This window comes from Manacus candei, unplaced genomic scaffold (assembly GCF_025592945.1).
Source record: "Manacus candei isolate 608988 ecotype Guabito, Panama unplaced genomic scaffold, ASM2559294v1 h1tg000017l, whole genome shotgun sequence".
NCBI classification, from domain to species: Eukaryota; Metazoa; Chordata; class Aves; order Passeriformes; family Pipridae; genus Manacus; species Manacus candei.
In genome coordinates, this window is record NW_026138065.1 from 9,404,299 (window position 1) to 9,420,483 (window position 16,185).

General features: G+C 40.3%; 1 protein-coding gene across 3 annotated transcripts in view; it reads left to right on the forward strand.

The window, feature by feature from the left end:
• VIT (vitrin) overlaps positions 1-8,227 on the forward strand; it is a 53,384-nt gene extending 45,157 nt beyond the window's left edge. For all 3 annotated transcript variants that reach the window (XM_051783047.1, XM_051783048.1, XM_051783045.1), the window contains 5 exons: positions 2-149; positions 346-449; positions 947-1,173; positions 3,191-3,704; positions 4,301-8,227. In XM_051783047.1, the coding sequence (XP_051639007.1) occupies positions 2-149; positions 346-449; positions 947-1,173; positions 3,191-3,704; positions 4,301-4,479 (1,172 nt within the window). In that variant the 3' untranslated portion in view covers positions 4,480-8,227. The remainder of the gene's footprint in view (position 1; positions 150-345; positions 450-946; positions 1,174-3,190; positions 3,705-4,300) is intronic.
• Positions 8,228-16,185: the final 7,958 nt, after the last annotated feature.

The following is a 16,185-nucleotide window of genomic DNA, read 5'->3' on the forward strand; positions in this document are numbered from 1 at the left end:
GACTGCAAGGTTGATTTGTCCTTCTTAATGGATGGAAGCTGGAGCATTGGCAAACGCCGCTTTCAACTTCAGAAGCGGTTCCTTGGTAATGTCGCTCAAGCCCTTGGCATTGGCAGTGCTGGTCCTCTGATGGGCATCATTCAGTATGGGTAAGAATTTCTAGTGCAGCTACTCCCACTGCCACAGGGCATGACTGCACACTGGCAGCTGTAGCTCTATGGCTGATGTGTGCTAAAGGTCTCACTCCAGCTCATACTCAGGAACCAGGTAGCACAGATCAGTCCTACAGCTTTTGTGTTGTATGTGAAGCAAAACACTGATACTTGCTCTCATTTCTTCTTTTAGTGATGACCCTTCCACAGAATTTAACTTAAAAACTTATGCCAACTCCAAGGACCTAAGAAACGCCATTGAGAAAATTCAACAGAAAGGGGGACTTTCCAATGTTGGTAGGTGATGGGGCTGCTTACACATTCTCAGCTCAGGAAGAACTTCAGAGCCTGGGCTCTTGCTATAGCAAGCCCATACCTCCTCTTGGGGTACAGAGGCTGTGACCAAACAGTGTTCAGTGCTAGGACAGTGCTGGTGAGAGGGCACTGCTCCCACCATGACCTGCATGTGTTGGTCCAGGCCACGGCAAATCCATTGCAAGTGGAGAGGATAGACCTATCTCCTTGTGGGCAGTTCCCATTGTACTTTGGGAATCCTTGCTAACTCAGGTCATCATCCCAAGCTTCTCTGGGAGGGGGTTCAGTGCAGGAGGGCTCAGGAAGCACTGGCACTGAAAGCAACGACCTCCCTTCCTCTCATGCAGCCATGGAAACTGCTTTCCCCAGCTCTCTGCAGCCTCCAGTGCTTGAGTCAGCCCTCTGCTTACCATTTCATGGGATATTATCAGGCAGAGTGCTTCCAGATCTGTAACTCTCCAATTCCTCTTTTATTCCAGGGAAGGCACTTTCATTTGTTAACAAAAACTTCTTTTTGGATGCTAATGGAAACCGAGGTGGAGCACCCAATGTGGTTGTAGTGGTGGTGGATGGGTGGCCGACGGACCAAGTGGAAGAGGCCTCCAGGCTGGCCAGAGAATCAGGGATCAACATTTTCTTTGTCACTGTTGAAGCAGCTGCTCAAAATGAAAAGCAGAATGTTATTGAACCGAACTTTGTGGACAAGGTATTTAGTAGGCTGGATCTGGCCAGGAGCTTGGGTCTGACTATGTTTTCCAACCTACTTAATTCAGGGCAGTTTCCTTTCCTTCTTACCCTTATGGTTATTTCTTGTCCTGTACTGTCCTGAGGTCTCCTGTGCAAAAAGCCAGGCAGTAATGCTGAAGTCAGAAAGGGGATGAAGTTCAATAAAGTTCTGGTTTGAGGTACATCATGGGGCTTTTGACCGACTAAACATTGGCACACAGCTGCAGTCATAATGAGGCGAGAGGTTTTCCAAATATACAGTAGCATGACAAAGCAAAATTGCAGCCTGAGCTTTCCATGAGTCTCCTGTTGTGCATTTCCCCCTCAGCAAAGGGTGAGAAGCCCTGTCAGCCTAATGCCAATGTTGCATTTACAAACAGGTCCCATACAAGCGAATGTTGGGACAGTCGCAACATAGGCACATCTTAGTTTTTCATCTATACTGGGAAACTCAAGCATTTTGTTTCCACTGTTGATGCAGATGATTTTTCAGTTATTTGTTTCTGCTGCTTCATCGTAGCTCTTAGAAAAAGAGTAAGCCCCTGCCATGTGCAGCCAAAACCGAGAATGCAAGCCTTGATCGATTTGTATTTGGCACCAACAGTAGCTGGCTGCTCAACAGCGCTTCAGGGCAAGCTGGCACCCAGTTACAGCAGGAGATATCTACCAAGTGCCAGAACAGGCTGGACTCAGGAAGCAGAGTTTAGTTATCCGGTGTTTTCAAAAAACAGATTCCAATCTGAGCTGGGTTGCTCTGCCATGAATCATTCCCATGAGTTTCAGAGCTGCTCCAGAGAGCTGCATTGTCTCTGGTCAGCATTTAATTTGATTGTAGTCTCATTTGCATTTAATATTTTTAAGAGAGCAAAACTACAGTGAGTGTCTGCAAACCTGCCAGGGACACAGCTGAAGTGGGAGTAGAATGGACTCAGAATAGGAAAGTAAAGAGGGAATGGTGACTTGATACTGCTGCATCGTAACACTAAAACAGAAGCAAGACAGGAAGAAGAGCAAATGAGGGTAGCACACTGTGAGGAGCCCAGACTGGAGGGAACTATAACTTTCTTGGAGCTGTTAGGCTTTATGCAAGTGCCTTGGCCTTTTAAAATAGTCAGATACACACACCATCACTAAGTTAATAGATAAAACCTGACTTAACAAAATATTTTTATCCAGAGACCTGAGGCATTAACATTTATAAGGCATTAAAGCCAAGGACAATTTGATCCAGCCTGTTCACACCACTTCCCTCCCTGTCCCCCAACTTGACTCTTCCCACTTCCTCTTCTGTGCCTCCCCTACTTCCTACTCACACTCACCTGACTCCCACTACAGAAGCCTCCCACAGATCTGGCCTCTATAAGTATTTACTTATAAAAGTTAATGATTTTTTTGTTTGTTTATTTTCTACTATTTGGCAGAGTCAACACAATGGGGAATCTTTATAGATTTTTTGCATTTTTCACCAAAATTGCTTGCGTTTTTCTGCTTAGAAGGGTATGAGCCCAGGATAACCCAAATTAAGTCCCAGGTTTCACTTCAAGGTAGTAGGGTTTGTCAGCAGGTAAAATTTTCCTTGTTGCCCTGAACAATGGGAGCTGAAGTTGCTTCCCAGTGAACACACAGGCTCCTATAATGCCATTGGAGAGACGCTAACAGAAGCTCTGTGATTTGGATGCTTTTCCTGTGAACAATGTAACTCATGTAAAAAAGCTGGACAGATGCCAAACTTGCTTATTACATTTCTTTCACTACTATAATACCAGCTCCATCCTACAGCTTTTAAAAAAAGGCAGGAAAAACTTTCACATTACACAAGTATCTGTAATGTTACATTGACAACATTTCCCAGGGAAGCAGATGGTGACTGGAGGAGTGGCCATTTCAGACTCTAGCATTGCTCTTTCCAGAAGCCTATATTTACAATTTAGCTACCTACCCCAGCAGAAACAGGTAGACTGAATTTCCACTGCGTTCATCCTTGTGTTGCCTTGCAGGCGGTGTGCAGGACAAATGGTTTCTATTCCATCAACGTGCCCAGCTGGTTCAGCCTACACAAGGTGGTCCAGCCCCTGGTGAAGCGGGTCTGCGACACCGACCGGCTGGTTTGCAGCAAGACGTGCCTCAATTCGGCCGACATCGGTTTCGTCATCGATGGCTCCAGCAGCGTCGGCACCAGCAACTTCCGCACAGTCCTCCAGTTTGTAGCCAACATCAGCAAGGAGTTTGAGATCTCAGACACGGACACCCGTGTCGGGGCCGTTCAGTACACCTATGAGCAAAGGCTGGAGTTCAGCTTTGACAAGTACAGCACAAAGGAGGATGTGCTGAGTGCCATTAAGAGGATCAGTTACTGGAGTGGTGGGACCAGCACGGGAGCAGCTATCAGCTACGCCTCAGAGCAGCTGTTCAGCAAATCCAAACCCAACAAAAGAAAGATCATGATTCTCATTACAGATGGCAGGTCTTACGATGACGTCAGCATGCCGGCCATGGAAGCTCATAGAAATGGTAAGCTCCTCTGTCACTACCTGCTCTCCCCATGTTTCTCAGCATTTTTCCAGATAAATGCAGTTTGTTATGATATGACAGCACCAGAAGAAACTTTATGAAGGAAGAGTAGTACTTCACCCTGGGGTCTCTTTAAGCTCTAACAAGATCAGTAACTGTTTAATATCTGAATCAGGAACTTCAGGGGGAAAAAATAATCCTATAAATCATTGCAAATGCAGCTATGTCTAGGAGATCTCAAGGGATTTCTACTGTCTTAGTAACATACTACTCCTTTGGCTTTCCAGTCAGGATAGTCATATCTTCCAAAGCATTTGCACTGGAATAAGACCTTGTTGTTCAGGAGCCTGTTGTTTAGACCCAGAACAAAAGTTTTACTATTGTTTAAGCCTTTTTGTTGTTGGCAAAAGGTACTTCCAAAGCACAAATTAGACCTTTCTTTCAATTTGAAAATACCGCTTTTATACATAGAGAGCACTCCAATTCACTGTCCACTTTTTTGTGGCCTGGAAACTACATTTGCAGTATTGGTATTAAATTAAATTTAATGCAAAGAAAACATTTATGCTTATTCTAAAATATGGGTTTCTTTCCAGGAGTCATTGCTTACTCCATCGGAGTTGCTTGGGCAGCCCCAGACGAACTGGAAGCCATTGCAACAGACCCCCATAAGGAGCATTCATTCTTTGTGGATGAATTTGACAACCTCTATCGCTATGTTAATCAGCTCATCCAAAACATTTGCACAGAATTTAATTCCCAGCCACGGAACTGATGGACTCAAGCAAGGCAGGACCCTTGAGCACCATGCTGAAGGCATGTCAAGTGCCACAGGAATAATGCCAGCCCTCAGTACAAGAAACACTGAAGGTGTTTTCCTCTGGCACTTTCTAGTCAGCAAGGTTGATTGCAGCTCTGTCCCTATGCATGCTCTGTGTAGACTGTTGATTTTTTTTTTTCCTTGCAGTCTTCAGAAACTCTGATTCGGATGGATAGCAAAAGAGGCAGTAAACATGGAGGAAATAAATGCAGCAGTTTGAAAAGCTGCTTCCAGAATAGAGCCCCAGCTTGCCCAGTTCTAACCTCTGAACACACACAAGCTCCTAACAATGCACCACCTGCTCCTTGAAGCAGCCAGGTCCCTTCAGGGAGTGGCCATGCTGCTGAGCAGCTGTGGTAGAAGCATCTCTGTTGGCACTGCCCACCAGATCAGGGCTGAAATATCAGACCATAGCTCAAATTTGAGTACCTTCTTAAAAACAGGCATTCCCTCCATATTGCTGTCTTGCCAGCAAGTCAAGCTTCAGCTACTGTAAACTCAAGCACTGAAATTTATTGAAACCCTGGGAAACTGGAAAACAAGTGAGAGGAAAAGGTCAAGATCTGAGACCATACAACCCTTTGTCAAGTCCAATAAAGCCCCAAATCCACAAGGCAGCCAACATGCAAGAACTGGAATCTAGTCTCCTTCAATACTGCATTAATATTTGATTTTGAGAAGTGTCTTGCCTCCTTAGCTCTCTTCCTCTGCTCTTGGGTGGCTCAAGGCCTGCAGGACCACGGGAAAGTTGCCAGGACAGAGAAGACTCTGAGAAAAAATGTGGGTTTAAGTTGCTCACACTCAGAAAAGCATTTGAGACCCACCATTCTGTTGTTAAAACACTGCTCAGAACAGCTTACAGCAGCCTGTAGTGTGAGGAGAGCCATTCTGTATTATATACTGGGAAACACAGCATTTCAAGCATTTACAGACACCCTCTTTCAAATTTGGGATAGACTTACGTTTTATGGATTGATTTAAAAATGTAGATACTACAGCCCTGGATCAGTTAAAACACACAGTGGTTTCTTAAGTGAAGAACTACCCCCATCACTAGTCAGTGAGGGGGGACTGACACACTAGGAGGACCAAAAGAATCACACTTCAATTAGGAGGCAGCAGTCGCTGGTTATGTTTCATCCAGTATCATTTAAGAAAATATGTTCATTAAGCAAGATTATCAAAGAGCCAATAAAAATGTATGTGTTCATGCACCTTATGGCAATCGAAGCCGTGCCGCATCGGGCTTGTGGAACTAACAGGAAATGGGAAGAAATTAAAACTTAAATTTCCCATATTACTTGCAAATCAAGCTTTTAACAGTATTTATAGTTTTAATAACCATGACCCAAGATATTTATTAACCACATAAAAATTTAACTGAAGTTAACTGCCGTAAGGGAAACTCCTTTCTGTCGGCAAAAGTAGCACAATCTTTTAAATAGTTATGTTTGGAAATGGGGCTGAAAAAAGTGCCAATTAAATAAGCATAATGCAAACTAGTGAAACCAGCAGATTTTGCATGATCCCCCTCGTGTGGTAACATAAGCCAGGCTGGGGTCCTCTCAAGAGGTAATCAAAAACAGTCCTGGATGAAACAGTGGTTTTACACAGGGAAGGTTCAGATCTTCCTCTTAGAAAAAAACCATTCTTAGAAGAACATCATCAATTTAACAATGCTACCCAGACAGAACGTGCAGGCCATTGCCAGCTTCCAAAAAAAAAATCAAAATAAACACATAAAATATATTTGTATGCAGAATTTTTAACACTAATCTGTGCTGCTGCACTTCCACAGCAGTAGTTTCTTGGCTTGAAGAAATGATTAAGAAGAGAGTTAGGTATGAGCAGAGTAACTCCTAATACTTCCCATCTCCCACCTCCTCACTACTGTTTGGCTGAACACATCTTTCTCTGTCAACAAGGGACATTACACGGGCTGGACAAAACTCAAAGACATGAACTGAATTTAATGAGGACTTCAGTTCACATACCAGATTTATTGTCTGAAAACCACTTGCTTGGGGCTTGATTTGGGGCTAGCTGAGAAAAAGACCTAAGTCTTAACTTATACCTCCTCTTAATATTGTGGCTTAATTTTTAATGCAACAATTTACCACCACATATTCTTCTCCATACTGACCGTACAGTTGTGGCACATAAAACTGGTACCCCGCAGAGACTCCCCAGCATTTCACTCGTGCTCTGCAAAAAGCACAGCAATGATGGCTAAGATATTAGGAACAGCTAGAGCCATACATGTTCTTTAGGATATGCATAAGGGATATATGCATATAGGATATAACTTCTTCCTAAAGCTTAAACCTCAAGCAATGACAGTAAACTTTCAAGAGCTTTTTCACAAGGAAGTTGCAGAGCTATCTTATGTTAAGCATTTATAATGGGTACTTCAGGGTTTGTTATTGTTTATATGGTTTATCTTAAGTTTACAGAACAACTATGGTGCTCATTTGCCAATGTGCCTTTTTATTTACTTCTTCAGATGACCTTGAAATTGTTGGATCTCAAAGTGTGAAAGTGGCTTAATTCGACTCTCATCTAAACTTAGATGTCTTATTCATAAACATTGTAAACTTAAGCAGAAGCCTCAAAACTTGTAAGAATACACTCTTCCATTAACAAAAGCAACATACTCCTCTTAACCTTTACCTCATAGCAATCAAATTACTTGCCACCTACAAAAGTCTCTAAATACTGTTTTATTAAAAAACAAGATAACTTACATATATATCTTGATAAATGTTCAAGGAGGTATACTTGTTTCAGGAAAGCAGCAGAACTCCTTCTGTAACATATACAAGCTATTTTGAGCTTATCTATATAAGTTGCTATATCTTTTGCAATAAAATTGTCTTAAAGGCATATGCAGTGCATGTCATCTCATATGGGGTTAAAAAATAAACACCAAATACGGCCTATGCCATTTTAGATTCTGAAGCACATCTGAGGTGATTACTGCATTATGGAAGATTGGCAAAGCCCCAGGTGCTTCAATATCCTTTTATATGCTCAGATGTAAAAAAATCCTTACAGTGAGCTTTCTCAAAGTTATTTGTCAGAGGAATCAGTCATTGAAGCAGAGTCTAATGACTGAAAGGCATCAAAGACATAAGTATTTTCGAAAGTCTGCAAGATCATGTCTTATTTGGAACTAGACTTCCTTTGGAAGCTGAAAAAAATAAACTACAGAATTTCTACACACTTTCTAGAGGCAGGACTGAATCAAGAGAGAATCTAGATGTCCAGCTGCTTGATGCTGGGCTACTCAGTTTCAGATGCCTGACCAGTGCAGTGGAACCTGCTGTCTGACAGAGGCATCCCAGAGAAGGGTACAAGACAGGTCCTACCCAGGACGGGGAGCTGTCTGAACTAGTCACTGGATACCCATTGTAGAAGGTGTTGTCTGATCATCCTCTCCCTAAGAAATAAGCGGTTTTGCACTCAAGAGTTGGGCTGATGGCTTATCAGTGCTCAGCAATCACAGTGCAGAACACCCACCTAGAAATAAATACTGATGCCCGTGCTCTGGAAGCCTCAGCAGAGCTCAATCTCAGCACCTCTTGCCTCTAACTCCAGCATTAGCCACTCACATTCTCAGTGAGACACCAAATTCAATTAAAAGTTCAGCAATCCCTTCATAGAGAGGTAACTCAAAGTCCCGTTTCCCAGAGTGGGACATTCAGCACTTCTGCTGGCACTGTGCCACCCTGCACAGAAAGCATTGCCCCCTGTGTGCACTTTCCTGCTTCTCAGCTGTTGCTGCTTTGCTGGTTCAGCAAGAGGAAGGTTTCTCCATGGCTGCTGCTGACAGGTGGGCAGAGAAGCTTCTCCTTCCTCCTTGCATTCCTTCCCCTATGGCTCTCCAGCACAAGGGAAGCCATTCCAGTAAGCAGGAAAAGCTCTGGGGTTAAGCACGCAGCCAGGATCAACCCAGTCTAAACATGCTTAGTGTATTGAACATCTTACCTGTAAACTCCACAGCAAATTATTCACATTATCTACTTAGCAAGTCAAAGCGAGCAGTAAATATCAAGAAATATTACCCAGACACCAAACTTAAGTTAGTCTTCTGTGGTATACATACCTTAAACTACTTCATGGTTGAGCGAAGTCATATCGTTCCTCTATTTTTGTCTGCCTATGAGCAACATTATGGAAACAGTTTGATCCCTTTTCTTATTCATTCCCACCTAATTTTTAGAAGTCTCAGTCAGTACCAGACCATCTACATTTGCCAAGTCACCTACATACTGCAAATGTACATCTACACAGCTCAGTGCCTCAAATTCCTCAAGGTAATCTTTTTTTCCTTGTTAAAACTTAATCTGGGGAGGGGGGGGTGTGCAATATTACGCGTTTTAACACTGCATCAGCCACACTGTTCACAATCAACTGCGTCAGTCATATTGAATGGCAAGAGACATAAGTGTTATTTTTCTTAATACCAGTCTAACCCCTTCTCCGATGTGTAATAAAAACTCTGGTAAGTTCAAGAACTCCAGCACTCACAGAAATGACTTCTTTTTAAGCACAAGGAGAAATGGTAGAAGTTTCACTGTATCACCAAATATAGTCACTTTTCTCACACCCAAATCATCACGGGAACGTCTTGTTCATAGGCAAACCAATAAGCATGTTAGGAAGGCCTCCCATGTGGAAGGGTCACTCCTATATTGTTCCCAAAATCGTCTTTCCCACTACCTCAGGAATCTTCTACTGACCGTCTCTGGAGGCAGAACACGGGGGGGAATGCAATTGTATTGTCAATTCATTAAGCAATTCCTCCTCTCCTATGAGGCAGGAAGATGAGTAGGACCAAATCAGAAGGGTTATTTTACACCTACCAAGAAGATGAGATAAGAACTTCGCTTATCCCACCTACAAGCTTAGAAAAAAATAGGATGGACTCACTAACAACAAGTTGTTCTGCTCAGTTCTGTGTAGGTTCCCATACCACCCCCTCACAGTGCCATTCTGAGCACCTTCCTGTAGCAACATGACTACCATCTGTGATGTGCGGTTTGCTCTCCCTCATCCTCTCCCCAGGGGCAGAACCATACACTTATTTTTATTTTAAATGAATGCTGTCCTCAGGAAGTGTACTGTGTCTGGCTGCGATCAATGCACCGCTGACAGACCAACTCCTGCACAACAGCACCACACCCACGCTGCACCTCTGCTCACCCCATATTCACCTAAGCACATGGAAAGGCGTGGGGTACCAAACAGTGCTAATTTGGCAGAGCAGTACAAAACCAAGACATATGGAGAACAGAAATACTGAGGCACTACTGTGAACGGTGAGACATCGCACAGTTCCATAGGAAGTTCACATGGAGTTACCTCAAGCCCTTACAAACATGTCTACTTGTCTTAGTCTGAGTGCCCCTCCCCCTCCTAGCACATGCTCCAAAACCACACGTCTTATGCAAAATTATGAACACAATGCAAAATGTTGAAAAATAGTATTTATTAGCACCCAATTTACATAATTATATGGTACAAATGACACTTACTTGCTGCTGCAACATTAAATAAAGCTGTTCTTAAAAACCATCTTTTATTTCTGGAAGTCCATGTGATTTTGCTCAGCACAGAATGCGGGTACAGTACACAGATACCCCACTTCACTATTGTCATACCAATACAAATACCTGCATGGTTACCTCAATGAGGTCTCATTTTAAACGGCACACTAACATAAGCAGATCTATATAATTTTAATGACAAAATATTTATTTTACTTATTCAGGCAAGTGAATGTAGCTTTAAATATAACCTATCCAAAAAGTTTCACAAAATATGGATTGCAGTGAAAAAGAGAAAATTCAGGGTTGCAGTTGAGAAGCTCAAAATTATACTGGTATATTTCAAAATAATTTCCCTCTGAATTTTATATCTTTGCCATTTTAGATATTTATCCAGGATTTTAAACTACTGAATTTTAGTAAGAAGTTTAATATTAAGTGTTTGAAAAAAGATTTTCATTTAAAGTAAAAATTTATACTTATAATAATAAATGCTTAACAAATCTTCGGAGAATGAATCACTTCTTCACTTTTCTCATCTCCCATGATTAAGAAGCCTTTTCAAAATCATGAAATATATTACAGTTATGGATGCTTACTCTCAAGGAGACAATTTCCTTCACAAATTAGAAAACAGAATTTCTTACTTAAAATAACATCCACTTTTGCAAGACAGTGCCATTTAAACAAGGTAATTTCATGGTACTGAAATTCTGACACAGCCTTGTACTGAGCCATACACAAAAAACTGACAAGCAGACTATTACACGAAGAGTAAGTATTTCTCATTTGGATTCAACCTTTTGCAAGACGTTTGAAGCCCAACATTGTTTCAAAGTAGTCATTCAAAACTGGCATACAAAATCATAACCTCAACATAGTTCTGAAGGGGAGTCCTAATTTCCCTTAGCTGTTTATATATCATCCACAATAGCATTTTCACACCAACTATCTGTCATGAAAGTGACCCAAACAGAAGAGGAGCCACTGTAATTACTAACATTTAAGTGGTTATCACCTGTGGTAACTTCTGCTAAAGAGAAGTGTCAGGTTCAATAGTTATTTCTTGTAGAGAGGAAAAAAGTATATTAATATAAGTAACAACAACAAAAAAATCTGAACTACAGTCCATACGGCAAAAAAACTTTTCTTTTTTAACCTGACAGTCAATTGAAGATAATTATGTAAAATACAATGTAGATAGTTTATAAGCTGACAAATGTCAACAGAAAAACTTACAGCAACAAAAGTCATCTTATCATGGAGTTCCTCTCCAAGTTTTTTTTTAGATGCACTATACAAGGAAAACATAGCACAAGACCGCTTTTCAGTCTGCTTGGGCTATAAAGGTACAAGAAATTATTAGCTAACATGCTCGGTTTTCATTTCCAGAACAAGTGCTAACACATATGAGACAGTTTACAAAACCAATGCATGTCTGTAAATGTCCAACTGCAAGGAAACAATTCCAGGAGCCATACATCTGAAAACAAGCTACATCCAAAAAGGACTATATCTTAATGACAGGAAGAATAAAAAAATAAATTCTTAATGGAAAAATATTAGCTTGAAGTCCATTGTTTATCCCTTATACAATGTTTTTGGCTGCTTTTAGAAAGTAATCAAAATATAATGAATATATTTGGCTTGGCAACAAGTTATCCTTTCCCTTTCAGAATAGTACAAATCCAGTTGCATAAATCTTTTCTCAACATTTCAGTCTAATACTGTGGTGCGAGGATCAAGGGTTTCTCGAAATAGCCAGGAAGTAATTTTGGGAGCCTGCAATTCAAACCCAGGGAACGCAAGGAGACTGGCCTTGAGGACCATGTCAACACAAGGCTTTGAGCAGCTTAAAAACACACACGTGGGCATGGTTTAAACACCTGTGTGATTTCCCAGGATCACAGCGTGGCTTGGCAGCACAAGCAGGGCAAAACTAGTTTAACACACAATACCACAATCCACACTTAATCAGAAAGAAAGTTGGGCTAAAAAGCATATATTATTAAGTATCTTTTTAGCTCAGCCATAGTTCGGATCTTGGAATCTAGAAACGCATCTGCTGGCAATGAACCAGCTGGGACTCGCAAATTGTACTATTCAACTGGATTTAAGCTTTCTGTAGTGGAATTCAGATTCTCAAAAACATCTTAAATGATACCACATTTTGTAAGCTTTCACAAGTGACTACAGAGCAGCAAAGCTAAGTCAGCAGGTAGGATAAGAGATAACTCATTAGAATTAAATGAACTAGGAATAAGGAGGTACAAATCAGTCTTTTGGTGGTGGGAGGGGTAGGGCTGAGCTGAAACTCCACAACTCTTCCAAAAAAACGCTCCGAGAGAAAAATAAATAGACTTTTATGAAATCTACCCTGCAATAAGAGCTCACTGAGATTTTAAGATTCTCCAAAAATGTAACCTCAAAGGAGGATTTAAGTGGGAAGATAAAAAAAAGAGATCAAAAGGACAGATATCCTGCACAACAGGTGTGTTCACTAGCACAGGCAGAGACATTAGTTTAAAGGTCGTATTTCCAACCATCCTCCCTGCTGGGAAGAGTCCCACCAGCTAAGCAAGATCACTTGCCTGAACAAGGACTATTTACACAAAAGTCATCCTAGTCCCTCCCTGCCCCCTCTAGGAGTTTGTTCGTTTGCTCTTTTTCATGTAACACCACCTCTTTTACAATAGGGGTTGTTTCTTATATAAAAACCCTGATATAACTGGATGGATCAACACTGGTTTCCAACAGTTTCTTTGCTGCTCAGTAGAAACATGGCAGAAGTTTTGACTGGCAGTTTATAGTGACTTGTTATAATGGTGTTCATCTCTAAGCCTAAAGAAATTGATGATGAAAGAGTCAAGTTGTAATTCTCTTCAGCTAACACATTATCAGATTTAGATAAAATATTCTCAATGCCTTCACATCCTCATGGAAAAAAGGGCACTTCCTGAAATATCTGAGTATTTTTTTCATGGAAATCTTTTCTTCCTCTCTGTCACTCAATAGAAACAGCAACACTGGGCATCCCTATGATGATCCCAAACAGCAGATGCCCAAGAAAACTCATATTACCATGTCAAAAATTATAACATCTTACACAAACCAATTTACCACATTGAAGAGGTATTCTGATTTCTTCATTCCTAATAGCGTAGTCCAAACCAATTTCCACTAAACAGCCACAAATTTCAGCATATTTTAAAATGTTACATTATAACTATTTTTCACACTTATTTCCATGAGTCTTATCAGCTCTCCCATTAGAAAATGGAAAGGCAATACCTGTTAAGTCAGTCACAAATTACCTGGAACTATTCACATCACACTTGTGTGAGAAAGTACTTAAGGGATATTTTTTACAGCATGGGCTGTTTAATGTGAAGTATGTCATACAGATGGCACTGTATATAATATATATTAACTAAAGAAAAAAAAACAAAACTGAGGAACAAAGCTAAAATTCTACTCTGCATCCCAAACTTTGTGACTTTGATTCAACACTAAAGGACATGAGACAAAAAACTTAGTCCTGTGTTCTGTTTTTAAATAAATGCTTATCCAATGCAAAAGAGTAGTCCCACTGTCTGAGGAGCTTATCTTCACATAAGAGGGTTCTCCAACATGAAGGCTATGTCAGCAGAAGAGTAAGTTCTGTTCTTAGATTTTAAGTAATAGCTATTACAAATCTCTTGCCATCTCATCCAAAATCTTGAAATTTGAAAAATCTTCGCCTTCTATTTTGACAAAACAGTGTGTAATTTGGAATCTGGATATATAGTAGATTTTATCCTTTATACAACCTGCAACTTTGGGAAAGCCTTGGTAAATTTGTTATTCTAAATTTTTATTTTTTCTTTGTGGCACCATCAGGCTAATCACTGCACTGCTCCTCAGCCAAATCCACCCACGATGACACCAGTCACATGAAGGGCACATCAGTTCCGGTCATTTAACCTACACTCTATCCCCCAGAGAGTTCACCAAATGGTTCCCCTGCTTCCTACAGTCTCCTGTACAGACACAGGACAAGCACAATGGTTGCATTTCCTTCCTTAATGCAATTCAGGTTTACTAGGTATTCCACACAGGTATCAAGTAGGCTTTTGGGTACCTGGGACAGTCTGCAAACACACTGCTTAACCACAGCCTGTAAATGCTCCCAAATACACACCTTGAAAGGCATTTAAAAAACCCTGAACTTGCTTATCTGAAGGTTAAGCCCCCTTTTCAATTTTTTGTTTCCTTTGAGATAGACTAACACTTCTGCCCATCAAACACTGCTCAAATGACACATGAGTTTATGGAATTTGCTGTTCCCCAAAATTACATTGTTAAAACATAAGGAAGAAGGAATGGGGACACATCTGTGATCCAACAAGTGTACTGAAAACGTGGTGTAACTAAGCCCTCTGTTCCTCACATATTTATTGAAAAGGACAAGTTTCTGGTTACTTTAAATTCACAACTGAAAAATGGTGTTGTATGACCTAATCACAAAGCTGTATGGTGAACACCACACACTTACTCAACCACATTGCAGATGGAACTGCTTTAACCTAACATTATTTGAAAATATACATCCTAAAAAAATAATCCATAGTATGTGGCATATAGTTATACAGGCTTCTTGCTAAAGAACATATTTTATCAAAATAAAGACAAATGAGATTCCAAAATATTCATCAGGTGATTCTTTTAAAAGTAATAAAATCGCTTATGTGGTATGTCAAAAGTTTTCACTTTGAGGCACAAAAATAAATGCAGACACCAGAACTTTGTAAGAGTGACACAATATATCCAGACCTTCTTCCAGGCTACTCCAAATCATTCTGAGCAGGCATTTTGGTAACATGTGAAAGCAAACAGCACAGTGAAGTAAATTAAAAGTGAGAGTATTTAAAACTAGCAGACCAACTTTCAACATACAGAAGAACTGAAAATTCTTCATTAAATCAGTTAGTAAAACCAAAATCAGTAGCACAGGCTAACATACACAAAAAATTATATGAGTTAACCATTAAAAGAATTTAGCATGTAAATCAGATATGGGAAAAATAGCAATGGTAAAACACTATATACTGATGTTGCAGAAAAATGGTTTTTGTAAGAATAAGCCTTAGGTCCAGTTTTGTTTACACTTGCAATTAAAGTATGTATCATTAATGAAAGTTACCAATTACATTGAACCAGGAAAGAGGGCACACAAAAGGGGAACAAATAAAAATAATTTAGTGCCCTCAGGGGTCAAAGCGTGTAAGACCCAAGATAATCATGAAACAGGAATTAAGTCTCTAGCTGCAAAAGGTTCATAACAACATATTGAAAGTGAAGAAGAAACTCGAAAAGCAGCAATGCTCAAAGTTATTTAAAGCAGTTGTGAGAAAGAAATACGATTTGGGTTTGGGAGACAACAGAATTTTGGTCTTCCTACATAAAAGCATCACGTTACAGAGGATAAACCCTACCAAACAACAATCACACTTAAGAGATGACCTTCAGACTAAGTCCAATAAATCATGCATGTGGAATGGTAGTATGGACACCAAGATATGGAGAACTGAGCTAAAAGCTGAAAACAAGAAAAAGTTGTGTAAAAAAAGCAGACTAAAAAATAGCATGAAGAAAGCAGAAAGGAATGGAAATATACAGATAGAACCAGTGTGTGCATGCGGGTTCCAAATTACAAAGACCATGAGGAATATGCAAAATGGTACAAAACAAGGCTTGGAATACTGGCACGAAATTACAAAAAAGAGCTACTAAACATCAAGTAAATTCTCCTGTCAGTGAGATGTAATCATTGAAATAATCTTCCAAAGGAAGCCTAATTGTTTAGAACATATATAAAATCTCACTGGCCAAGACAATATTAAAACTCACAAGTGTACAACCCTGCTTTTGCAAGCAGATGGACTAGATAACCTAAATAATTTTTTCAACCCTATCTCCTATGATGATGTTCAGAAGACCTGACAGGCTCATGCACAATACCCTGCAGTCCTACAAGTATGTGAGCAAGTTCAGTAAAAAGACATTGACATCAATTATGAAGACAAGCACAAAAATATATATACTCCACAACCTCTTTGTAAGGCTACATTTG